This window comes from Crocodylus porosus, unplaced genomic scaffold (genome assembly GCF_001723895.1).
Source record: "Crocodylus porosus isolate Cpor-Errol unplaced genomic scaffold, CroPor_comp1, whole genome shotgun sequence".
NCBI classification, from domain to species: Eukaryota; Metazoa; Chordata; order Crocodylia; family Crocodylidae; genus Crocodylus; species Crocodylus porosus.
In genome coordinates this window covers 25,141,865-25,168,110 of record NW_017728951.1, presented here as the reverse complement: position 1 = coordinate 25,168,110, position 26,246 = coordinate 25,141,865, and the positions used below count along the sequence as shown (strand labels likewise).

Sequence of the window (26,246 nt, the reverse complement as noted above, 5' to 3'; positions counted from 1 at the left end):
CCCAGCTGACTTCCTGCCCTTTGGGCGGGGGGCTGGACTCGATCTCCCGAGGTCCCTTCCAGCCCTAATGTCTATGAAATCTATAATGGATTTCTTAGGATGATATCTTTATGGGACCAACTTTGGAATAGAGTTAGATAAGCTTTCAAATGCAGGGCATTCTTCAGCAGGTTTGGGCAGTAAAAATAAGAATTGAAAAATATACAGAGAAGTAGTGTTGGCAGTCCCTGAGAAAGTAAGAAGGAAAGAAAGGGGCATCAGAAGCAGAAGCAAATTAGGGGGAAGCAGATTTTTTAGATATCTAATTATGTGGAAATTGCTTTACTATTTCTGGTATTCATCCTACACAGAATGCACAATTCCCTCCCTGTCTCCAGTTTATGACCATGGGAAAAAAATATACTGCTGTTGCATTTGAGTTACTTGTGAAGCATTTTGCACAAACGTCACATAGTTATGAAAACATGAACAATTAAGTGGGTGAGCTAGGGTTAAGAACAGGGCTTATCACAGTAATTTAGCAGCTGTTTCACTTTGGGATAAGCCACTCATAAGACAGCAGACACAAAGTAATCACTGCAGATCAACTGGTGCTTGGCAATTCATTCTCCCCTCCCCCTGAAGTAGTCACATTAATTTATCTGTCCATGCCCAAAGTACACACAGATTCAAAGAGAACTGGGGTGGGCAGGGACAGACAGACAAAGAACAGATATCCTCTAAAAATACACAAACAGTGTTAAAAAGTTAACAGGGTAACCTTTGTACTCAGTCTACCTTTTTCCCCCCCCCCTTTCAAACTCACCATTTTTAATTGTTATCTCCATCAACATGTCCAACATCCGTGTTGAAACATAACAGTCTGAATGAACTGACATCATCTGTTGAAAAGAAGGTATGAATCATAAACCAAGCTACATATTGGGTAACCTGAAGTATTAAAATAATCCAAATCCTTATTAAGGAATAGAACTGAGCAACAGACAATAAATCTCAAAGTCTCTAAAGAAAGTCACAGCATGAAGTGTGGGTATTCTGGATAGTCAGGAATTGAAGTCAGGCCTTTTAGCTGAAGAAGGGCAGAGACGCACAAAAGTGAAATGCTAATAAATGATACTGATAAAGGTTGCCGAAATGCAACTGTTGTATCCCAACAGAGTCATGCAGGTAAGTATAGCAGGAAAGAAGTTAACCTTTGTGTAGACCCCAGAAAGGCCTCTGAGAAGCCCAGCGGCCTTCAGGCCTGGGTTTTAATCTTTGCGCTTAGTGTAAGCTGCAAACAACTGCTGATTTGGCATAAGTAACAAGACTTGAAAAGTGTTGCGTCTTTGACCAAGACCTGCTTCTAGAAGAAGAGGGGAAGTCTGGAAATACTCTCTCCAGGTAACCATAACCAAACTAAGAAGTTAGCCAACTAAAATAAGGAAATCTGGCTTGGGAAAAGAAGAACAAATCAATTGCAAAAAACTTACCTTCACCTAAGAATGAAAAGATTAATTAGAATTTTCCATTCTAAGGTAAAGTTAACCACATATAGCAAGTGGAAGCAAACTTACTGATATGCATTAAGGAAGGCTTACGCTAAATTATGTATTAAGAAATGCAAACTAGTATATAAGATGAAGTAGGAGAGGCTGCCCCTCGGGACACTCCCAAAAGATTAGCCGAACACCAATCTAACATTCTACCCTGTGCTGAACTTGGATGTAGGAACCAAGAGCCCCAGGCAAGACCTCATGGCCTGATCAACCAGTGATGTTGTGCTGGCTATGACTTGGGGTGGTCAGCACGCTGTATTGCTTTTGACTAACCACAATTAATAGAACTGTAACTGCTGAGGTTATTTTGCTTTTGATTCAGAGTTCTCTCTGTTGGGATTTATTAAACTTGCTTATAGTTAAAAAATAACTGTGCCTTAGTCTCCATACCTTATACAAAACCCATACTAACATCAGTGGACTAACATGATAGCAAATAATTCTGGAGTACAGTTAATTGCCTTTCTTCTTAAGATACACAGGACTGTCAGTGTCTGAAGAACAACCATTTTGGAGACTCTTTCTGGAGACATTTTTAGGGCAAGGATTCACATCCTTACAGCAAGAAATACTGGGAACTAAGATGTCTCCTGTGTGATTAAGCGGGCTGCAGCTAGTCAAAGAGCCTGTGAAATTAGAATTACAGCCAGGTCCCAGACCAGTCTGAATAGATGCAGTCTAAGAAATGCAGATAAGGCCAGAGACTTTGAGGGCTGTACTTTGATCATGCTGTTAGGCCTGACATATAATGCAGTGAAGCCTGAGTCCAAGGTATGCTGTACATTGGCCAATGCCTGACTTCCCATAGATGATCATCTTATCTTGATAGCTAAGGAGTTTTGTCTGTATTCTTGCAGGAATTGAAGAGGACAGAATGCAACTGAAAAGCACTGAAGGAAAGCCAAGACAGTGTGCATTCTTAGTATTTGCTGCTCAACAGCAAGCTGCCAGTTTAAGTAATAGGCAGCAGAATAGACCCTGGGATGCAGCAGGCTGAAGCTCCACAACCCCTCAAATAGTGAAGAGCCACAATAACATTGGCCAGTCTCAGGTGATAAGATGGCAGCTGCTTCTCCCATTCTGCACTCGAGTCATATCCTAGCATTTGCACAGGAGAGATGAAAGAAAAAGGACCAGAGAGCTTCTTAAATCACAATCCCACAACTAAAGCATGTCAACATGAAGCAACTGTAGGTGCTTTCTGGCACTCCAAAGGTATAATCCTTAATGATAAGTCTCCAGATGAACACAAACCCCTCAAGTCTGGCAGCTATGACTACAATACCTTCAGAAACATCCTAAGGAAGCAAAAAACCTCAGTTTTCTGTAGAGGTAGCAATGCTTACTCAAGCCAAAAAAATGAAGTGACAGGGCTGAATGAGGGTATTGGAGAAAACCTTCCCCCAGATGCACCCATTTCTAAGCCAGCCTGAATTTTTACTAGTTCAGGTACAGTCCATATACTTCATGGTACAGGATAAATTAGAAAATATGATACAGATTCATAGATGTTACGGTCGGAAGGGACCTTAATAGATCATCAAGTCCAACCTGCTGCATAGGCAGGAAAGAGTGCTGGGTTCAGATGACCCTAGCTAAATGCCCATCCAACCTCCTCTTGAAGACCCCAGGGTAGGGGAGAGCACTACCTCCCTTGGGAGCCCAGTCCAGATTTTGGCCACTCTAACTGTGAAGAAGTTCCTCCTAATGTCCAGTCTAAATCTGCTCTCTGCTAGCTTATGGCCATTATTTTTGTAACCACCTCAATTATTTTGAGCAGAGCCTCACCAATTCCCTTATGCGTCCCCATGATGAATTTATAGGCAGCCACAAGGTCGCCTCTCACCCTTCTCTTGAGGCGGCTGAAGAGGTCCAGGTGCCCTAGTCTCTCCTCATAGGCCTTGGCCTGCAAGCCCTTAACCATATAAGTGGCTCTTCTCTGGACCCTCTCCAGGTTATCCACATCCCTCTTGGAGTGCGGTGCCCAAAACTGCATGCAGTATTCCAGCACCCAATAGAAGGGAAGTATCACCTCCTTGGTTCTGTTCGTCATGCATCTGCTGATGCATGATAAAGTGAAGTTAGCTTTGCTGATGACTTCATCACACTGACAACTCACATTCATCCTGGAGTCCACTAGGACTCCGAGATCCCTTTCCGCTTCCATGCTACCGAGCAGGTAATTTCCTAGACAGTAGGTGTGCTGGACATTTTTCCTCCCTAGGTGCAGCACTTTGTATTTCTCCTTGTTAAATTGCATTCTATTGTTTTCTGCCCATTTGTCCAAAACTGCCTGTAGTTGTTCCCTGCCCTCCAGTGTGTCCTTCAGGACAGCTTAATGTGTCTTCGCCTTTTAAGGCCTAAATAAGCATGGAGCTCCAGGGAACATCTATAATGCACAGCTCTTCTTCCCACATGTCTGAAGTTTACTGCATCCATGCGCTCTGGAAGCTAGATATTCTATTTGAAGCAATATTTCAGGAAGGAAAAAAACACCTCTGCAGAGAAGTACTGGGGAGACTGCAACTCATGATTGGCTCAGGTAAGAGGAAGTAGCAGCCCCTACGTGCTATCCAGAGTCTGAGGGCCTTCACCAACAAAATGAGGTCCTACAGGATGGAAGCAGTTGGAGCAGAGCTCCCCTTCTACTGATATAGACAGAAAATATGTAGACATTCACTCTTAGGAGAAACACTTCTGGGAGCAATTTGACCTTGGTTCTGCTCAGGTTATTTTAAATCCTAGAGCTGCTATTTTTGCTCGGGAAGAAAATTCCTGAACATTTGTACACTCATGGTTTCTCCTGGGAGAACACAGACTCTGTGAGTGAATTCTCATGGCATTCTGCTTGCTCCCTCTGGCCTGCTCTGCTTTGATGGAGAAGGAAGATCAAAACAGCCTAGCACAAGGTCCTACTTGGCAGAAAGAAAAACAAAGAATCTGGTAAAGAGGAACAAGATGAGAAAAGTTTAAGCTTAGGTGCTGCCCTCAAAATACAAATTTAAGAGAGTCTAAGGTTACAAAGGATAAGGTAGAACTGCTACTCTGCAGTGATGAAGGAGGTGCAGGGATAGAGGAGGAATGGGTAAAGCCCTGGAGCCCACAGACAGGTCTCAGCCATCTTAGGAGTCTGCAGGAGGTGAGGTGCAGCCCAAATATTTCAAGAACAAGTCAGGACTCAGAAAGAGAAAGATTTCTAGTTTTGAAGCCAAATTCTATTAGGAATAAGCTCCCAAGGTTGTTCTAGCTTTGACATTTGCACTACATTTAGCTATCCAAGTAAACAAATACCCTAATGCAGTATAATTGTCAAATAGTAATACATCTTATACAGTCTTACCTGAAACAGCCACTTTAAAACTGGCATGGGGCACTGAGTACAACTGTAAGCAGAACTGAGGAAACCCTGAGTTGTTAAAGAAAGCTGCTGTCTTACTTCAGAGCTACAAAAAATAAAGGGGAGGGGAGAGAAAAAAAAAATCACCAAAAACAAACCAAAAAGGAATCAGCTTGGGGACAAAATGAACACAAGCACCACAAAGCTACACAAAATGTTTTTTTAAGACCTCAGTTAACTGGAAAAGATTATTGCAACTAAAATGAATTAATTTCTCTATTTTCCCAATGAGTAACAAAATCTACTGCAGTGACTACACCTCATTAATGACAAAGTTTTCCTAGGCAAATGGCAAAAACAGAGCAATTACTCTTGTCTCTGGAGTATCATACTATACAAATTGGAAGCGTTTATACAATCAAAGAATAATCTGCTTTCAAATATGCACTTATCTTCGTTAAAGGCATAACTGCTGAACACATTACAGTACTAAAGCATTACTTTTTAAAAGGTGTTCTACCAATACTAATTACATGGTCAGAATGCCTACGCTCACTTATTATTCTTGTTTAAATAAAACATATGCATTGCCATGCTGAAGCAGACGAATGGTCAGTCTAGCTCCTTAAGAGATAAATGAGAGAAAACTCTAATATAAATCAGCATGCAGATGAAATTTATTCCAAAACCTTTAATTAATTAAAGTTTGTGTGCCTCAAAATGCTTACAGTGCTTCTAAAGAGGGATTAAAGGGGTTAGTATTTTTAAGTACAACTTCCATCTTAGCATACTTCTGAGTTTCAAAATGCATTAGCCATTATGAAGCTTTCCAATCAAGACAACATAGTGAAGGAAAAAAAACTCTCACCTAAGGAGGAGTTTTTCTATAGGATTTTGAGAGTTGAATCCAAAATTCCTCAAGTCAAGGTTATGCTGATTGAAGATTCTTCCAGAGTTTGAGAAGTGAAATATCTCTTCCCCAGGGTGGTAATCAGGAATGGCATCAGTTATTACTGAAAATCTCTGTAAAAATGCCCTGCAACATACACAGTATTTTCCTTGTGGATTTTGATAACTAGAAGATATTTCCCATTTATGAGACAATTTTATATTTGGCTGATGAACAAGTCAACCTTATCCAAAAGGTTTATTCAGCTCAGAATACATTTATTGCCAGGTAAATGTGCAAGAGCTTGAAGTTAAAGGAATAACTTGCTGGTAAAACAACAAGGTGACAAAAATAGCTTAAAGCAGCATCATTAATAGCATTACATTAATGGCGAGAGAAAAAAGGAGAGCGAGAAAGTGAAGAACAAGTTCAAGTGATCTGAAAAAAGAAGAAAAATAGACACCTGTGCTCTTCTGAAAGGTTTCCATCTTCTTGGGCGCTTTCATCCTCTACTTCAACTGAAGAACTTACTTCTGTTTGCTGAATGTCTTTCTGTAGCTGCTTCTCCAAATCATCTACCCTGCAGTGGAGGTAAAAGGCATACTGGCAACAAAGAACAGGATAAGCTAAAATCCAGATCTGAATTCTAACCCAGAAATGCCAGAGCTGACTGTAAAGTATCACAGGGACCACAACATAAGATGCACATACTGAATATGCTCCTCCTGGGTGCATCCATTTGAGACCTAACTTTTGATAATAGCTATTGTAATCAATTTTAGTATTCTTGAAAGTATTCTGCATCATTCAGACTAAACATTCCTGATGTAACTTAACCAGAAAAGACCAATGCAAAGACTATTATTCCTTCTTCTGTTACTTGATTCCCGAAGTCAATTCTGATGTGGATTGAAGTACTTTACTAGCTAGGACTTCATCCATCTTTGCAGACTGACATCTGTACACATTCTGGAGCATGCCTTTAATTTACCCCAAGACTATCTTGGAAGATGCTAATTCTGTCCACCAAGATGTGGCAGTTCTGATGCTGCCAGACACCAACAAATTAAATTTTAGGAGTCCTGCTGGGCTAAATAAACGTGACTAGTAATAGGCTCTGAAGGAGCTACTGTAATAATCCTAAACAAGTACTTCTGCTTTATGCCTAATACTCAGTCTTGGTTGTGGCAGTTGTGAGACATCTCCTGGCCATTAAGAACATATGCCAACACTATGGTTGTATTTATTACGATGAATCTATCAACCTACTGCTTACACGTAGGTGGTCTCTGCAAACAAGTTTAGGCAGGCGGGGGCAAGCAACTGATGAACGTGTTTAACTAGCTAACGCCCATTAGTTCTGCCACCTCAGATCTCACAGCCAATAAACATTTTCTCCACCAGCTTCATATTTATCTTAAAAATTAAACATGCTAACCTTTTGGATTCTTCTTTCTCCTTCACAAGATGCTCCAGGCTGTTTACATAAGACACTTCAGTAGCAATGGGAAGCTTTAGAAGCTGTAACGAAACAGTAAGAAGCCTTATTTTTAAAAGGCACCGTCTTATTAGTTGGATCACTGCTAGACACTAAGTAGGATCTATAACCGTAATCTAATTTGCCTGCTCAAGAACAGATTCTTATTAACTTGCTAATAAAAATGTTAATGAGATCCTGAAAATAAGCAGGTTTAAAATGCATTTCCCTTTTCAAAGAGAGTCTGGAGCTTAATGGCCAGATTTTTCAAGAGGCATTTCAGGCTTCCCACTGACTTTGAATGGGAGTTGGGGCCAGATGCAGAATGTTTTCCAAGGCACCTCCATTCCAGCCAGCCTTTAGTTCCAGCGCCCCTGCCACCATTTTGAAGCACAGGGACACTGATACATGAGACGCTGTGGTGTTTTACTTAAAGCAGCTTGTTCTAATTAAAGTGCCGCCTCCCATACCCTCCGAGTACATGCAGAAGTGCCATTTTATACTGAAGACACCTAGCTTAGATGCCCAGGTCATTTCTGAAAATGGAATTTAATTATTTAAGTTTTACTAGGTCTAGCAGAATCAAGGAGCACTAGTCATAGAATGGGACCCTGCCGTGTCAAGGGCTGTACATACGCAGGGGAATAATGCCTAGCTACATTAAAATACATAGGACAAAGAGCCCCAGCTAGCAGATTACACAGTTGCTGGAAGTGGAAACATCTCTTCCCAAGAGATGCTGCAGTCTATAAAATGAAACATAGGTCTACCTTTTCAGCCCTTAGTTTTATTCTCAGCTCAGTTCTTTTTTGTGCACTGGTCACAATTATCCATCTTTATCCAGTATCCACTGCATCATCTCCAACCTTATTTAAAAACCTTATATGAAAAATTTATCATCAGCCAATACAGTTATACGCACTATTCAAGAATTACACATATTTGTTTACTTCCTAGCGGAATTATGTCCGTTTTCACTAAGCAAGGCCAGAAGACCAGTAAAGCTGGTTAGAAGTGAGCCTAAATCCCTAGACCTGCTACATTATAAAGTATAGTAAATTTCATAACAAAAATGTGCTGCAAGAAATGAAGCAGCACTTTTGTCAGTTATGCATTTGATTACCATGTAGAAATTATACCCAAGAAGGCTTTTGAGCCATTCAGGAGTCAGAGATTTTTTTTTTGTATGTCCACACTTTCTTTAATAAAAAAGTGAAGACAAATCACAATTATGAGGTAATGGAAGTGCTTGAGCAACCTGATCAGTGCATCTGTGCTGCCTGCTAACTACAGATGCATGTTGGTCAGAGGTTTGTGGTCATGTATATGTACCACAAACCTCTGACCTAGCATGCAGCTGTGTAATTAAGCGGTTGAAGTACACACAGAATTTATGTTGCCCAGGGATTATATGTTTGCATATACAGAATTTCAGATGTCTTCCAAGAACCCAGTCAACAAGATGAATTGGTCTGAAAGAGTCAAACAGAGAACAACAAAAAATTACACAGTCAGGCTGGTCATGATGGTCTTATTTAATAAAAAAAGTTTAGGAAAAATTCATTTAAAATTTAGCTTTTCCTAAGTAGATTAGCCTGTGGTTGGAACATTACATTAGGAAAATCTTTACACTAGACCTTTAAGTCAAACCTCATTTATACATCATGAAATTTTAAAAGGGCTGCTTATTTGCCACTCTCTGCTACTAACAAGTAAATTTTAAAAGACACAATTATATGCTATCTTCACTCTAAGCCCTGCATCTTGTATGATCAGGGTCACATGCCTTTCTCCCTCTACTTGTCAATTAAAAGCGACTCCAGAACCAGTTCTACACACCAAGCCCCGCCTGCAAGGAAATGTACCCTTTAAAATCAAGGAGATGGGCTGCACTGAAGAAAGCTGCACCCTCAGAGATCAGAACCTACTAAGACACTGAACTCAGCAGCTACTATTAAAATGAACCATGAAAGGGAATTTCTTGAAACCTGGTAAGTTTTCAGCTGTCATAAATAACAAAAACTTCCTTGGTTTAGCAGAAAGATCTTACCACATTTGGGGAAAAAAGGAAAATATAAAATGTCAAGTTTTACTTCACCTACACTCCCCCCTCCCCCCAAAAAACAAAAAAAAAGCTTCCTTTTTATAGGAAGGGAAAATTGAAGGGAAGAAATACAAAATAAGTTTTTGACCATGTAATTTTTGTAAGCCTCTCAGATACATGAACAAGTGCAGTTTAACAAAGAGACAGACGCTCACCTCTTTTTATGTCTAGTTACTTAAAAGAGCCAGTTTTACAGCCAGATGCACAGACTTTACAGATTTAGAAAAGGTACTTCTTTTTCATAATTAGTCAACTTCTAAAAGAAGACAGAGTAATTTTTTAAGCCACTTACAGGAAGTTTTGGTGAGGGAGACATGGTATCCTGTGAAAGATCCTGAAGACAAGCTCTGTCTGGGGTTCTACTTTGTGGTTTGGAACTCAAAGACAGGATTTCCTGCAGTGGTAAGAGTATTTCTTCTTCTTCTTCTTCACTTTCCAGATTGCATTCAATACTCTCATCTTCACTATCAAAACTGTTCCTTAAATTCCCATTCAGCACAGAAGTCTCTACTGTGTGGCTTTCAGTGTCCAATTCATTTAAAAACTGTGAAGAGCTATGGTTATTAGCTGAACATTCACCTTTAAAAGACAGTGAACGTGCAACACTTTTTTTACTAGTCCTTACTGAAGATAAAGGCTTCTCAGAAGTTTCCACTCTCAGCAGCCTACAAGCATCTTCTGAGGTTTTTTCACCGTTCTTTTTTGATTCAGAAAAGCTTCTGTGTGAATTTGAGGGATGCTGTGTATTGCCAGCTTTACAGAGGACAGGTTCTGTCGGTCTCAGTTGGTCTTGCTCTTTCTTAGCACCCAACACTGAAGATGACACAGTGGCTGTCTGAACCTGGGAAGAACGTGATAGGGATTTTATTTCTTTTGTATACACAGTGTCTACATGAATTCCTGTTAACTGATGTGGAGAAGTCATTATGCCAGTTTTTTCTTGAGAAAAAGGACGAGACTTTTCCAAAAAGAGTTGTGAGTGAGTTACTTGGAAATGATTTTCTTTGGAATTTGCAACACGCATTTGATCATTTGTACTTGCATTGCATCCAGAACATGAATCCACAGAAGAAGAGTTATCTTTTTCATTTAAGTCCTGATAGTCCTCTGAAAGAGGCAAATCATTTCTGGCTGAAGTAGCAGCATCCTGTAGTTGTAGAATACCATTCTGTGGAGACTTTAACCTGAATTTTTGAAACTCAGATTTTCCATTTGTATATTGTTCAGATCTATGGAAATGAGGTTTGCCTGAATGCCATACAGTGGGCTGTCCTGAGCTTTTCTTTTCCACATGCGTGGAGATCCGTTTTTTTTCAGGAAACTCTGTGCATTTGGATGGTTCAGAAGAAGTTTCCGAGTTAGCGCAGAGTGATGGAAAGGACTGGCTTTTCAACAGGTTAACAGGTTTTTCAGATGACTGTCCTGATTGGTTTGGAGAAGGTACCTTGCGTTTTGACGACAGTTTCGATTCAGAAGATTGATCTACGGGGAGAATTATGAAAAAGTTAACTCATCAAAACTCTAACAACATTTAAATCACTTGAAACTGTGTAACAGAAGGTGCCTTAACAAAATGGAAGAAGGGGGTTGTTAGGATAATAAGATGTGAGAAGCGATGGTCTCACTTGGCCTGTACACTGCAGAGATTAGGGGGGAAAAATACAGGGCAGGAAGGGATCTACTGGGCCACTGAATCCAGTCCCCCCCATTGCCAGACAATCATCTACCCAAAGGATCCCCCAAAATTACTACTTTAAACCCTCGTGCACAATCAGCAGGCATGATGCCCAGAAAACCAGACACCCCTTTATACTCTATGACTGGTAATAGCAAGGGGAGACTGCCAGTGTCCTGCGACAGCAACAGCAGGAAAAGTCAACTGATATAGGCTTGAAAGAGCCTAAGAAAAGGCTCACGCCCCATGCTACAAAAGGGAGACAATCCACAAGCAAAGTCTCTGTCAATATGAACTAGGGGTCACGTCCTTCAGTTTGCCTATGTTTTAAAAATACGCTTATCTTGACAATAATACTCCATGATTTAGAAAAAGGAAAGGTGATCTTATTCTGCTTACAGCAAATAGGTATCAATGCTAATTTCTAGATTGTTATTTTCTTAATTTGGAATTACTGAAGTTACATTAAAGTTTCAAATTTTCGCTTGTATACGGGTGCGAGAGCTTAGACAGTTTTGACAATCTGATTCATTCATCTGTTAGTTTACGAAGATACCTTCTCTGGTAAAAGTTTCAGGTTTACTTGGTTCATTTCATAGTAGGGGGTACATGATAGTTATTAACAACGCAGGTCAAATTCAAGAATATAGAAAAAAATCCACTGCGAAAGGAATCTGGCTATTAAGAAAGTGACATTAAAAGAATATACCCTGTTTGTTGCAACCAATTCTAAACCATTAGCATTGATTGTACCTGAAGGAGCCTCCCATGATGCAGAGCATGATCTCTTCCTTAAGGGACATTCATTGCCCTATTAATAAAAAAGGAGGGGGGAAAAACATTATTTGGTTGAACTTGACAGTGCTTAAAACAAACAAACAAAGCTCACTGTATTGCTGAAATTAATATCACAGTAAGTTCTTAGAAAAAATACCACTTATTAAATGTTCTCTCTTTTTTCTTTCCTAACTAAAGCTTCACTATGACTAAATTGGTCAGGCTTGTGGGTTCCTCCTAATCTGTTGGATTTCGCATTACCACCACTCTCAGTTACTTTAAACCAGCATAACAACATTTGCCAGACTTTCAGAAATGAATTAGAGGTAGACACAGCTACTGCCGCACTGGAAATGAAAAGATATTAACTGCCTTCATGAGCACTTCAGTCAAGTGTAGGATACAGGACAGATTCTCTACTACTTATAAATTTAGAAGGCAAAGAAGTAAAAGTTTGATAAATTTAAGACAGCTAATTATCCACAGAACATTTTTCAACCTTATTTATTGCAGGTGTTTGTCTCTACTCGTGCTTTCAAATTACAGAGCCCTTCTCTTTCCAGTGCTTGACTAGAACATCCTTTTTAATTAATTTACGGATTATCTAATGCAAGATATTTGAACACTACACAAAGACCTACACAACCAGATATTAAGGGTCTCAAAAGAAAATAATCCAGCCAGTCAAACTGATACCAACTGCCAATTCCTCTTTATTCAAATAAAAGGGACACAAGGGAATAGCCAGTCAAAGAAAAAAAGGCTACCACAAGACTGACGCATATTCCATCTAAATAAGTGGCATTCCACACTGTGCTAAATAAAGGCAGTGAACTCCTTCTGGAAAGAGTTTTACAACTGAAGACAACAACATTTGACAAGAAAAGTGCTTCTTCAAGGCAAGTCCTGACAAACTAAACAATAAATGCCTACTACATCCCAGGGTAATGGTCCACCAACTGCTCAGATGTCTAAGGCCTAAAGCAGACTCTCAGAGATCCACAGCATCCTGGAGTGCCAGGAAATCCATTCCAGGGTGTCACACAATATTAGGGATCGAACACCACAGGAGTCACAAGATAAACCCAGAGATTCCAAATAGGAATTCATAGCGTCAAAAATATTCTGACCTGTTATGGTTTTTCAAAGTTCTTTGCAACAGATAAACTGCTCTATTATTTTTTCCATAGTCACAGAATCATATAAATTTAGAAATCAAGGGCTGGAGGGGACCTCTAAAGATAGAGTCCAACCCCCCGCTCTGGGCAGGAATACTGCTGAGATCAAGTGATCCCAGCAAGGTGTTTGTTCAGTCTCCTCTTGAAGACTTCTAAGGTTGGGAACTGCACCCCCGCCCTGGGAAGTCTAGTCCAGACTCCATCAAGAAACAAGTGTAACCCAAGAGCTGGCATTTTCCAAGGAAAAAGTTTTGAGTCTAAAAACCATAAGCTAGCTGTTCTTAACTTATGTCTCATCAGTAAGGGCCTCAAGATCAGTGCTTAGTATCAAGCTATACTTGGTTTGTTAAAAACAGAAAGATACACAAGCAGCTCAGAAGTTTAAGCTTGCGTTTCTGACTTACCTAAAAAGTACCTGTTAATCAGCTTAGCAATGTTTTACATAAAAAAAGGGTGTGGAGGCATAACAGTTGCATCATAGCAGCTTATACCCATTTCCCTTGATGGGGACATAATGGTTACATCCGTTTATAAGCTTACTTAGAAAGCAGGCAGTTCTAGTTAGCATGCACTGAATTCAGTTAAGTTAAAGAAAACAGGCCTGAAAGATGTTATGCATTTAAGCAGTTTAGTCTGTCCAGCATGATGAAGTGTGTAGAGTCCCTGATCCCCTGACACTCTTGCTAAGGCTTTATTTAGCAAAACCTTGGTACAGCAAGACCTCAGCTTCTACCAGCCTTCCCCTCGCTTCCCTTTAGTTTAATAAGGTCTCAGCTTCTAATGGAGCAATCCCTCCTTCCCTCTCCAGTCATGGATTCGGATTTTCTTACATAATCATTCAGTTATGTCATCGGGTACCACACAGGTAACCCCACACAGGGGTACCCTATTTAAGGACTTTGGTATGCATATCAGTTAATTATCTGGTTACTGACAAACCTCCTTGCCTTCTTGTGCTACTTGACTTTTCTTCCAGGTGTGATCTGTGAGGTCCTTAAAACCCCCCATCATTATTTTTGGCAACCTAACCAAGCCTGGTACTGTCTTACCCTGTTGGAGTCTGAACTGGCCTCCTCTAGATCCACACAATCAGTCCTCCAATCTCTATTATTGCCACAAGACAAGGGCATTCTTGGTAAAACTGGACCTCTCTCACTTCTCCCCAGGTCATGCTTAGCATCCTTTTGCTTTTTGGTTCTAGAAGAGTTGCAAGACCCTGGAGGTATAGAGAGTTTTCGAACCACAACCTTCGGATATTCGGTGTTCCACAGAGTGTATGATCTACTGTTTTCTAAAGTGGTTGGATTGTCCTTTTTTATTTTCTTAGCTCCTCTTGAAAAGGCATCCAGCACTGGACTCTTGGTTGCTGTTTGGACTGGCATCTTTTTCCTACTACCTTTCTCTGGAGAGGATATTGCCTTTTCAGATCGTTCTGCATGTATGACTGACAGCCCAACCTCTCCATTTTTTACATTTCTTCTCTCCAAGGAGTATAACCCAACTCTGTCTTTATAAAAACATTAACAAAAATACAAAACACAGAAGTTAGTTTTTGTACAATTAAGATACCAAAAGAAGTGGGAAAATTAGACAAAATATAAAGTATAAAACCCTAAGCCAAAGATACCTCCTCTTCTCAAACAAAATTAATGTAATGATATAATTTGGGGATTACTTACACATGATAAAATTATAATAATACTGTAAGTATAACCTATGCTGTAATGGAGTTTCCCCTGATTAAGCTAGGTTTTGGATGGTATAAATATTTTTTTAACTAGCCATTATTTTTCCCTACCAAAATGGATCCAGTGGTACTTTGTTTATTTGTTCATTATCACTATCTACTACGTCTGTTTACGTGACCAGGATCTACTATAGATGATAACTATGTTTAACTGGATTTTATTGTATTCTTGAATACTTTAAGAAAACTCACATATTTTATTTACCTTGTTTTGAAGCTGGTTGGAAGTAGTCCGTAATAGATCGGTTTCTGAAAAGAAAACAGAAATATTAAGAAGTATTTTATGGTGGAGTATCAGTAACATGCTAAAGAACATTAACAAAAAACAGCATTTAAACAGCATTTTAAATTTTTTTTAATACTCCAGTATTGTACAGTCTAACAAGTCTCTCTAAAAGAGCTACGGATGGTAGAATGCCTCTTCCTACTCAGGATGATGACAGAAACAAAAAATGGCCAGAGCTCTTTACGAAGGCTGGTGGTTTCAAAGTTAGCTTTGGGGTTTAACCACAGATCTTCTATAAGTTTCCATGGAGCTTGTGTGGCAAAACGTCCAATCACCAGTACATTTTGAACCAGTCTTGTTGGCCAAACTTCATACACATGCACAACTATGACTTGCATTATGGCAATCTCTCTTTTCCAGCCACATACTCACATCCCCACAAAAAACAGCTGCTAAAATGAGCCTCCTCATCCATCAGTTGCTTCATGACCCTTTTCAGATCCTTCCAACATACCCCTCTTCTTCCACCACAGCCATTTCAAGCTTCCACCCTAATCTCCAAGCCTCTCAATTCTGCCATTTTTACTGAGTGTATCCTCACCTCTGCTATCTTGAGTTCACTCCCTTTTTGTTATTCCTCTGCGTTCAGTCTACCATGAATGAAAAACAGCCCCAAAACAAAAGCAACACCTGCTGTAGCCCAGAGTCCATATATGCTGTCCTCCTCCAAGTCTGTTTGAAGTGCAGTGCAGCTGCAATGCTTACAAGTGAGCCAATGCTTAACGAACTGGCTGTGGGAAAGATTAATGTGGTTTTCATATTTATTTTCTTTGAATTACATTGTTAAATACAAGTACACAAACCTTTCATAGGTTTCCTTATGTCCCTTTTACTTCACATACTGTTTATCTGGTTATACTACAGATTGTTTTCAAGACATGCCACATTCACCCGTATCAAGATTGGGACCTTTTCATAAGAGCCTAAAATAAATAAGGGACTTCAATTGAGTTGATTCAACAGAAAGGCTTTATGAACTCGGCATCTTAGAAAGCCTCAAGCCCCTCAGCTGCACTTCTTGGGCAACAGCTTGTACAAATGCATGGCTCTTGCAAGTCCTTTCCTTTGTCAAGGGGAAACACTGATTCTATCAGAGAAAGACAGAATGTAAGGTTGAGTTGTGGCCCTTCACTTAAGATACCTTTGCCATGTCACCAGCCCAAAGCTATTTAAAATTGGTAACTGTTAGCCCATGGTCACACAGCTGAGTTCAACATGGAAAGGGAAAACAAAAGCTTTAAAGACAAGCCAACACATTGGCTTCCATTCACTTTTTTTATTGCTCTCAATGCAGACTACTCAGCACAAGTGTTATATGCTCCCTGACAGATAACAAGCTGCCAAATACTACATGCATTGAAAATCTGATCAGTTTAAGTGGTAGAAGGACACTGCAATACACCAACCAGGAAAATTACTTCAGCTAGGAACCTCCTTCCTTGGATGCAGACCTATTTCCTTGCCAAATGTATGCATCCTTTTCCCCAAAAGTGAAGTCCTGACCGGTAATCCAGTACAAGCTATATGCTGCATACCTTAGTAACAAGCAGCAGGAAAAAAACAAACCCTCAAGAGTGCACACACCTTCTGCTACAGGTTCTCTCTAACCAACCAACATCCAAACAAGTCAGAAGTAATCCAGTATCAGCCATCTAGAAAGTGAGTGTCCTGATCCCAAACAGAACTAAACTTAATTAAAAGCAGAAAGACTGTTTTTGGAACACAAGATGTAAAACACAGTATCAGTCAAACCATCAAGAGAGAGGATAAAGTAAAACCCTATGGTAAACCCACCACAAGACAACTCCAAATAGAAGCTGATCAATTCTACTCGGATATTTCCAGCTAACGAGCTGCACCAGCTTGCAGCAGAAATTCTGATGAGCACCTCACTGCATGGCCTCATATTTGCACTACTGAATTCCACCCCGTTTCTATTACTCCAGGCTTCAGGGTTATCCACTTCTTCTTGCACAGGCCTCCCCTCCTCCGTACCGACCATCCCTCCCAATTTAGCCCAAACCACAATTTTCATTAGCACTACTTCCCATGCAGGTCAGTCCCAAACAGATCCTTAAGGATCTCCTCTTTCAATTTTGTCCACAGTCCAGTATTTTCTTTCAACACAACCTTTTGTTATTCCCCTTTAACTAGGTCCTTACAATACTAGCACTACCTCCTATCTTCTTTAATTTATTAACATAATCTGTGTGTGACGCTATAGAAATGCTATGCTGAAGTTCAAGTTGATCCTACTATTTTTCCTTTGTCTAAGACAGGGGAGCAGCAACCTGCAGCTCATGCTACTACTGGATCTGGCCCACAGACAGCTTTGGCAGCAGGGCATTTCAGACATGGACACTCCTCCAAAGCGCTGCATTGCATCCAGCCACTTCTGACTGTCCTTTTGACTTTACAATTGGATCACCTGGCAGTGACCCTTGGCATGACTGCAGAGCAGGGAACTTTTCACTGAAACAGGCACCACCACATCTTTGACTGCTACTTGGAGGCCAGCAGCAAGAATACAGGAGGCTTCCTGCTTTCCATCCTGATGCCCGACATTCCAAAGAAACAGAGTCCTGCTCGGTGACTCTGGAGATGAAGTACATACAGCCTGCTCACATGCAGAATTTAGCTCTTAAGGGGCTGGATCAGGGATCAGCAACCCCCAGCACGTGTCAGAACATAGCACGTAAAGCCATTTTGCTTGACTTGCATGTGGCAAGGGAGAGGCCGGACTTGTGCGGCCTGAATACACCTCAAGTATTTTTATTTAGCCACTTCTTTCCTCAGGTGCCATGTTTCAAGTGCCAGGCAGCTACATGTGGCTTATAAAACATAATCTGATCACCTATTTAATTGCTGCCAACTATTTATTATGCAGTTTCAAGAGTAAGCTGAAGTGTTCTGAAACTACTGAACATTTCAATGTGGCACAGACTGGTTGGCTTGTTCATGGGTGCAGTGCCAATAAGGGATGAGGGAACCCCCACAAAGGTAGTAACACCAGTCTTAGCAGCGCTGGCCACTACATGCTCTGTCGTTTAACAGGTTCTGTACGCCAGCCTATGCTGCTTAAGTGATAAGGATGAGACCGTATTTCCCCAGTGGAAGACCTGCACATCTATACTTACAAAAAAGCAAACAAATGGAATTACATTCTTCACCTTAGAAAAATACATTGCAGGCTCAAACATAAGTATATAAATAAATAAATGCACATGTACTCCCTTTCAATAAATTTGAAAGTGGCAAAATATGTTTATATGTTTACAGAAGATGGATCTAAATAGCACATGGTTTCTAATCTAAATCTGGGTTAGGGAATGACCATCTTGATTTTCTTTGTAAAATCAAGAAGCTTAATGACTAGTAAAATAGCAGTTACTCTTATTTGCAGGAGTTTCTTTAGGAAAAAAAAGCAAGATGGTCTCAGAAGGAGAGGAAGTGTAACATGCAGCCTATTGTGACATAGGCCTTTTGTTAAAATGGTTTCCTGGAGATGACTATGCCAGCACTCTGTACTTTCAAGCATATTAATCAGAGTGAATTAGAATGCAGAAGGAAGCTAGGAGTCTGAAGTAATTTGTTTAGAATTGCCATTCCAAACACCTGTATTGAGGCTGTATCTTTTAAATTTAGTGACTGCTTGTTTTACTCTAAGTTAAGTAGCAAAACATGATTATTATGCTGCACTTAGGCTGGACTTTTCAATTGAGGGCCACCATCTCAATTCAGCAAGGGATTTGCTGCCTGAAGTCAATGTGCTTATTTGCATATTTTATAGCTAAGGATACAAGTGTGTTTTGCTGAACTGAGGCCCAAGTTCATAGCACCAGTAGTTAAAACTAGAATGCACACTTAGGGCATTTATCCATATGCTCTGGGAGGCATAGGGAGGGGAAGCACTTTAATTAACACAACTCCAAGATCCATGCTGAGTATCAGTTCCCCAGCACTGAAAAGTGGCAGCGGGGCGCTAATTTAAAGTGCCCCCCGCCTCCCCATTTTTCAGCACAGGGACGCTGATACACGTGGTGCTGGAGGTTTCTAGAGTGTGATAACCGAGTCTGCTCCAACATGCTGGAATTCCAGTGCATTGCAGCAAACTCCCCATGTTCTTGACTCAAGACAAATGTAAAACTTATCTTCCCATAGCTTGAAACTTAAAAAAACCCAAAGAATTATTTATGTTCTTTGAATCCCCGCCACAGTGAGCAGGATAACTCCCTGCTGCCCTAGTGTAGCACTATACACCTCAAAGTGACAGGGCTTGCAAACCCCAAGTCTAACAGACAAGACAGAAAGGCACATCTAAACTGTTATTTTTCTTATTCTTAATCCCTACTGTCTTACAACTGTTTCATGTTCCACTGGCCATCTAGCTTCAAATGCTCATTGCCAAAGCATGTTTAACACTTAATGCTGGTCACAGGATCAGAGGACAGTAGGACTGCAAGGGACCTCACGAGGTCATCTCATCCAGCTGTCTGGCAGGTATGCAAGTGCATTTGGACGAAGAAGCATGGAAACTTGAGACAGCTATGAAATAAAACAGAAAGCTCTAAAGAGTAACCAGGACGGGAAGAAAAAGGAAAAGCCAGTTAATCCCCTCAGGGTAGGAGCGAGAGGTAGAATGCTATTGTATAAAAAGCAAAACGACAGAAATGGTTTGATTTTTTTCATGGTGTGCCAGCCTTGTCAGCAGTTCTGCTGTGGACAAACTAAGGGAAACCAAGGCAGCTCCACCATGGAAAGATTAAAATTACCTAGCACCCCCTCCTCTGTTGTTGTTACCACTTATACAGCTAAAACGGTCTCTGTGCAGTTCAAAAATATGATACAAAGAGAGAGAGGTGCCAAGAAAACCAATGTTAATGAATAGGAGTGCGTCATTTATAAATGGTAAATAATGGACAAAAACCCTCTCACAGTTAAAAACAAGCATGAACAAAGTAGTTTGAAGGGTTTAATGGAACAAATCAGTAGTAGCCTTCTTATAAGTAAGCCAATTTAGAAAGGGAAATCCCAGTTCAACAAAGCAGAGAAGCAAGAAAAACAAAAAAACCAGCTGGTGTAACTTGTGAAAACAAAGGGAGGAACTCACCCACAAAGTAAAGGCACAAACTAGAAGTGAGATAACAAGCTAGGTTAACTGAGTAAATCCCACCTATAAAAAAATTTAAAAAAAAGAATCCAAAACCTCAGCAAGTAGGAAGGTACTAGGGCTGTGATAACTGGCAATCACCTGTGCAGCTACAGCTCCTTCTGCCCCTTCTCCCCCCTATACCAAAGGGGCAAAAAGGCAGCATCACTGCATAAAGAAAGCCCAACCCTGGAATCATGCATCCCAGTTACATTCAGCCTGGATGCTTGGGGCTGGCCCCAAATCCCATTAAGGGATGCCGGTATAACATGGCAATTGATACAGGGCATCCAGTTCCAAAATACATGCAGAACCAAGCAAAAAATGGAAACTGGAAGTTCACAGACTTTTTTGACTTTAGAAGGGTTTAATGGCAAACTATTCCAAGTTCCCATTACTCAGGAATTGAACCCTTTACTAGATATACTGTTCACTGTTCAGGTAAGTTCGAAAGAAAGAAAAAAAATGTTGTTAGCAGCATTTTAAAGTCACAGACCCTGAAAAAGTTGAAAGCTTTGATTAGTTGTGCTAAGTTGGAATGTGTTGTTATCAACAAGCAGACAAGGTTCTTAGGGTAAATCCGATATTTTCTATTAGACCAACTTAAATGGTTGGAAAAATGTTTTAGCAAGCTTCTGGGTTTAGAAACCCTTGATCAGGCCAAAGAAGTCTCTGCAGTTGGTATGTGCTCTTCCTGAAGGAATTAATAGTAAAGAAGCCAGAGGTGAGAAGGCAGCTGTATTTGGAGGCTCTCACCCAAGTTCTTCTGTAAGTCTCCCATAGCCAGACCACTGCTGCCAAAAGTGAATGCAAATGTTGTTGCATTGGTAAAAGTAGTAAAGGATGTTTTTGCTAGGTGTAAACAAAATTGTGATTTATCTTTAAAAAGCAAAGACAAGCTTAGCAATAACAAGTGACAGTTCATTCCAGCTTTACTTCTCTACAAAATCAGTGTGACTATGTGAACAGGAGGGGTCTTTCTTAAAAGTTACCTTAACAAAAAAGGAAAGGAAAGCAGCCCTGATCAGCAGGGAGTAAACTACCTTCCCCTGCTAACATTAGGACTCCCAAGTCCTTTTTAAGATTGGCAGGTTCTCAAAAGATTTTATCAAGAAATATGCAAAGAAAGCTGCCTCATTGTAAGTGGTCCTAAATGAAGCCCTAAACAAGCAGCAGCAGTGATAGACCCCAGCACTACCAGATCCTTAAAAAATATATAACAAAAAACCTAGCACTTAAACAAAAGCATACAGGTGACAATCTGTAATTCGTTCTCTCCAGTTCTGTGTGGCTTTCTTATTAAAAGGGAAAAACATAAATGTCCCCTGCCAAAAAGTAGTAAGCCATGGAAACAGCAATTGATACCTCCTCCTAACTAGACACTGAACCACTGATAACTATTCATTGAGTATGATGATCCCACCTGACATGTATTCACTATACAGTACTTTCATCTAGTCTGTATCTCCTTGGTTTGCTAATGACAATCTCATGAGAGCGCCAATAAAAAGGCATCATATCTGAACCAAGAGGTTTAGATTTTTGCTCCATCTGCTGAGCCTGTCACCTTATTATAGAAGGAAATCAGATGAGTAAGGCATGATTTGCTCTTACTGAATCCAGGCTCACTGCTCCTGAGCACCTTGTTCTTCTCCATGTTTCACAAAGGATTCCTCAAGGACCTGCTCTATGCTCTTTCTAGGTACAGAGATGAGACTGCCCAGACAGTAGTTCCCTGGGTACTCCTCCTTCCCTTTCTTAAAGATAGGGACTATACTTGCCCTTTTCTTGTCATCTGGAATCTCACCTGGCCTCCACAAATCAAAGAGGATAGTCAATGGCTCCAAAATTACCTCAGCCAATTCCTTCAGTACCCCAGGGGGCATCCCAGCCAGCCCCACACACTCAAAAGCATTTAGCTTCTCAAAGTAATCCCCAACCTGCTCTGCCATTACTTTAGGCCGTTTGCCTCCTTCCCTACTTTTGCTGCCAACTGTGCTCATCGGGTAGCTGACTGTGAAAACTGAAGTGTAAAAAGGCATTAAGCACATCAGCCTTCTCTGCTTCATCTGTAACCATGCCTTCCACATTTCATAAGGGACCGAAGGGTTCTCTGGTCTTCCTTGTTTCCTGACATACTTGCAGACTCCTTTATTGCCTTTTAGGTCCTTTGCCAGCTGCATCTCAAATAGTAGTTACAACACACTCCCTCTGAACTATATGGAAACAGAATGGGAACTGAAGGAGATCAGCCCACAAATGTAAGGGCAGGAGAAGGAAGAAGCTAGGAGCTGCCCATGTTGTGTCTTCTTAGGACAAATTATTAAAATAAAAACTAATGAGCAACTAATTAGTTTTAAAGGATAGCATTCATGTGACCCTTCGCTAATCCTGCTAGGAAGGACCTGTAGCTCCTTCCCTCCCACCTCTTGCAAAGCCAACTAAACTGCTCAATGAGTAACTATTAATGAAATAACAGGCATATTTGCTTCTGCTATAGTTAGGTCCATAGAGAGGAGAGAAACATATTCATTTTGCATGTGTTGCCAGTCAAGGAAATACTTCATTCAAAAGAAATTGCAGTCAATTCATTATATTAGGAAACCAAAGGCTCTGCTAAATCTTGATCACCTGCAGAGGCACACTCTTCACTTTTTAGAGCCCCTCATTGTCTGTCTGAGCCTACCTCTTGCCTCTTAAGTTCTGCTGCAATCCTGCTTCTGAGCGAATACAGTAATTAACACAGCACCACTTGGAAGTAAAGAGCAAAGGTAAAAGTTTCTACTTTTCAGGCCTGGCCTAAATTCTTGTTCAACTTAGAACCTAAATTTTGGTAAATCTTAAGATTTTAAAAGCAATTAACTAATATTTTAACCTACTTGAGAGGAAGGATTTTTGATTAACAACTTTTAAAGAATTTTTATATAACACCTATTTAAACTTTCCTCTACATTTTTAGGGAGGGGAAAAAAGCATTTGCCAGTAAGATTTAAAAAAAAAAATTCCTTTCAATTGACCATAGGATACCACAAAAAGTTTGGGGAGGGGGGAGAAGAGAGCATGGCAAACTCACAGCTGATCTTACCTGAAACTCTTGATATTGTCAGCAAAATTGAGTTAGCTGCCCATATGCCGAAAGACAACTTGGTTTTGCCTCATGGGTACTAGCCGTGATAATATAAGTCAAGAGACACAAGAGTGCCAGTAGTAAATGTATTGCTTCTGCAGAAGGTAGTCTTCTGTCTTAAGGACTGGGAGCTACCCAGAGGAATTTTAAACTTCCATATTTATATGGTTTCTTTCACATATGTTTAGTTGGGAGCGCAATGAGATTAGTCTGTTACATAACATATTTTTCTGTTAGTTATAATTATCTCTTGTGATAGGAGTCATCATAAGGGCATCTTCCCCTTTCCAGTTGGGTCAGGTTGGACCTCAGAATAGATTTCTTCTGTATTAGCACTTACATTTCCTCAAGATTATATTTAGTATTACACATCTTAGTCATATATGCATGGGTTAAATTGCCTACTAATCAATTTTGTTAGACACACACTTAAAATACTTAAGCTTGTGAACTACTCATACTTAAACTTATGACCTACTCAATTAAGCAAGCTAACCAATCTTTTATATCAATATCAAATGAAAGACAAATTCCCTTTTTTTTTTTTCTCTCTTAGTAAAAGCTCAACCACCACACACCACTGGGGGAAGACAAGCTCATTTGGGGGGGGGGGGGCAAGAAGATGATTTAAACCCAAAGATCAAGAAACCTGCTAAAGTGTTTACTATTTATAACTATACTATTCCTATTCGACTGTGTCCATGTTTCGTCTTTGAAGAAAGCTGTAGTAACAGCAAGTCTGCTAGCTCATCAGATAAAGCACAGCAACACAAAATGAGACCACAGACGAAACAGATCTACTCTGAACCACAATGATGCATCTTGAACACAACCCTCTACAAGTGTATATACGATACATGGAAGAATGTCACATCTGCAATTGGTTACGGTCTTAATGCAGTGTCTTGAATCAACCACTTTCCGCAAAAATATTCACAGAGAACACCTCCCATCCTCTCCACACACAGATTAGTTTCACTTTCCCAGACAGGAAGCAGCATAGAATATGAATTGAGTGCTTGGTCTTCACCCTCCATAACATACAGCATTGAGACAGAAAAGAAAAGACACCAGAGGAATTAAGAGGGGAAAGGCATTACCTACTTCTACCCACCACAACCTGCTCCATTATGACAAGGGCAAACAATTCTGTCCAATGAACTATCTTGTCAAGGACTGCCCAGCTCAAAATCCCAGCGACTGCCAGGATATCTCCACATTGTCACAAATGACAAAACTTTAATGCAATCTTCTAGTTTTGCTCCTCTCCTCTCCCCCTTCCCACCTTCCTCCTCAAATATCGTGCACTGGGACTAGTCTCACCTGGACCAAAAGAAAATTCAAAACATGAAATTTGCTTCTTTTAACCTGAGCTGTTAAGGCCTGCATAGGCTACACAGAACAAATTGAGAGCTGGAATATCTACACAGATATTCAAGGCTCAAACTCAACTGACTTCCTAACCAGGCTGGTTTTTATTCAACCATCATTTTTCATTTGCTCCCACATCTGTCCAGGATGCCCTGCTGTTATTCAGCTACTCTCTCACACTGCGGTCAAAGCCCAGCACCAAACTGATGCCCAAAAATGGAGCCAACCATCATAACTTTCCAAAAAATAAAGCACTTAATTTACTCTCACTGACCTGTCACACTTTCTTTCATTCCTTGGACATCTCAGTACAGCAGAGACTCCCTGCGCCTGAAGAAGGGCGATTGCACCCAAAAACTTGGGGGAAAAGAGTTCTTTGCAACTACTCAGTTGGTCCAATAAAAAGATTTCTACCTAAAAAAACTTGGCCTGCCTAATTTACCATATGAACTTTCATTTCTACTCAGGAGAACTTTTGCAATTTTTTTCCAACTCCCAACGAAGGGTGTTTGGGCCCGAAAGCTTGCAGTTAAAGAGGTTTTGGAGGAAAAAATCTTGTTGGTCTAAAAGATATCATCTCTACTTAAGCCCTCCTTGGTTAATTTGCCACCAGTACTTGTTATTAGGAAGCCTGACACAAGCCATTTAGAAAGAGAACTAGCCCTGATGAACAGCATGGTGGCAGCGAAGGCATTAGCAGCAAACCAGAACTGCATGAAAAGGGAAATTAAGGTATCTCCTGAGCCAGACAGGCACCTTGGCAGCCAGAAGGCACCTGTCTGGTTTCAAAGGGCTGGAGTTTGGAAGGACTCAGGTGTCTGCCCCTCCTGCAAACAAGGGAAGGCCCCACTCTTTTTGGAAGGAAAGCAGCACATACCGGCCACAGGGAAGACACAAAGCACACCCCCACCCACAGGGGAGCTGTTACCCCCCCCCGAAAAGCACTGCTGCATCTCCCCAGGCAACAGAGAGGAAAAGCACTCAGGGCTGGCTAGGAGCATGGGGCTCTGCACGTCTCCACTGCACGCACCCCACTCTGCAAGCAGGCGCAGCGCATGAAGGGACATATCACCCCAGGGGAGAGGGCTCCCCCTGCTGCCTGGGCGCTGTGCATGCTGGGAAATGCCTAGCAGGGACAGGGCTCCCCCTGCAGGCTGGGCCCAGTGTATGCTGGGTAGTGCCACTCCCCGGGTAGCGGCCCCGCCCTCGGTACCTGCTGCCGTCTCCGGCGCCCTCCTCTGCAGCCGCCGGCTTGAAATGGCGGCAGAGCGATCCGGCAGGCGAGCCCTGCGAGGAAGAGGAGGAGGAGGAGGAGGAGCCGGCGCCCAGGTGCCGGGTCATGCCTCCGCCCGCACGCAGAGCCCAGCGGCCCGGCCCCACTGCCGCCCGCAGCCGCCGGCGCGCTCCGCCATCAGCCCAGCCGCCTCAGCGCAGGAGGCGGGGGCAACCATTGCAAACAGGCCTCCGATTGGCTGAGCGGGCCGTCCCATTGGCTACTGGGTCTGATGGGCGGGACAGGAAGGCGCTGCTTGGACAGCGGGAGACTTGGCGTCCCGCCTCTCCCGCCTTCTGATTGGGCGGGGGAGGCGGA

At 41.2% G+C, this 26,246-nt stretch overlaps 1 protein-coding gene across 1 annotated transcript in view; it reads right to left on the bottom strand.

Annotated features, from left to right (window-relative positions):
• SLF2 (SMC5-SMC6 complex localization factor 2) overlaps positions 1 to 26,045 on the bottom strand; it is a 40,480-nt gene extending 14,435 nt beyond the window's left edge. Inside the window, exons 1-11 of the mRNA XM_019556086.1 lie at positions 25,869 to 26,045; positions 14,928 to 14,971; positions 14,025 to 14,482; positions 11,774 to 11,831; positions 10,624 to 10,827; positions 9,638 to 10,434; positions 7,203 to 7,285; positions 6,228 to 6,344; positions 5,744 to 5,911; positions 4,879 to 4,981; positions 806 to 881 (exon numbers count right to left, since the gene is read on the bottom strand). Coding sequence (XP_019411631.1) covers positions 806 to 881; positions 4,879 to 4,981; positions 5,744 to 5,911; positions 6,228 to 6,344; positions 7,203 to 7,285; positions 9,638 to 10,434; positions 10,624 to 10,827; positions 11,774 to 11,831; positions 14,025 to 14,482; positions 14,928 to 14,971; positions 25,869 to 25,996 — 2,236 coding nt within the window. The 5' untranslated portion in view covers positions 25,997 to 26,045. The remainder of the gene's footprint in view (positions 1 to 805; positions 882 to 4,878; positions 4,982 to 5,743; positions 5,912 to 6,227; positions 6,345 to 7,202; positions 7,286 to 9,637; positions 10,435 to 10,623; positions 10,828 to 11,773; positions 11,832 to 14,024; positions 14,483 to 14,927; positions 14,972 to 25,868) is intronic.
• Between the last annotated feature and the right edge of the window lie 201 nt (positions 26,046 to 26,246).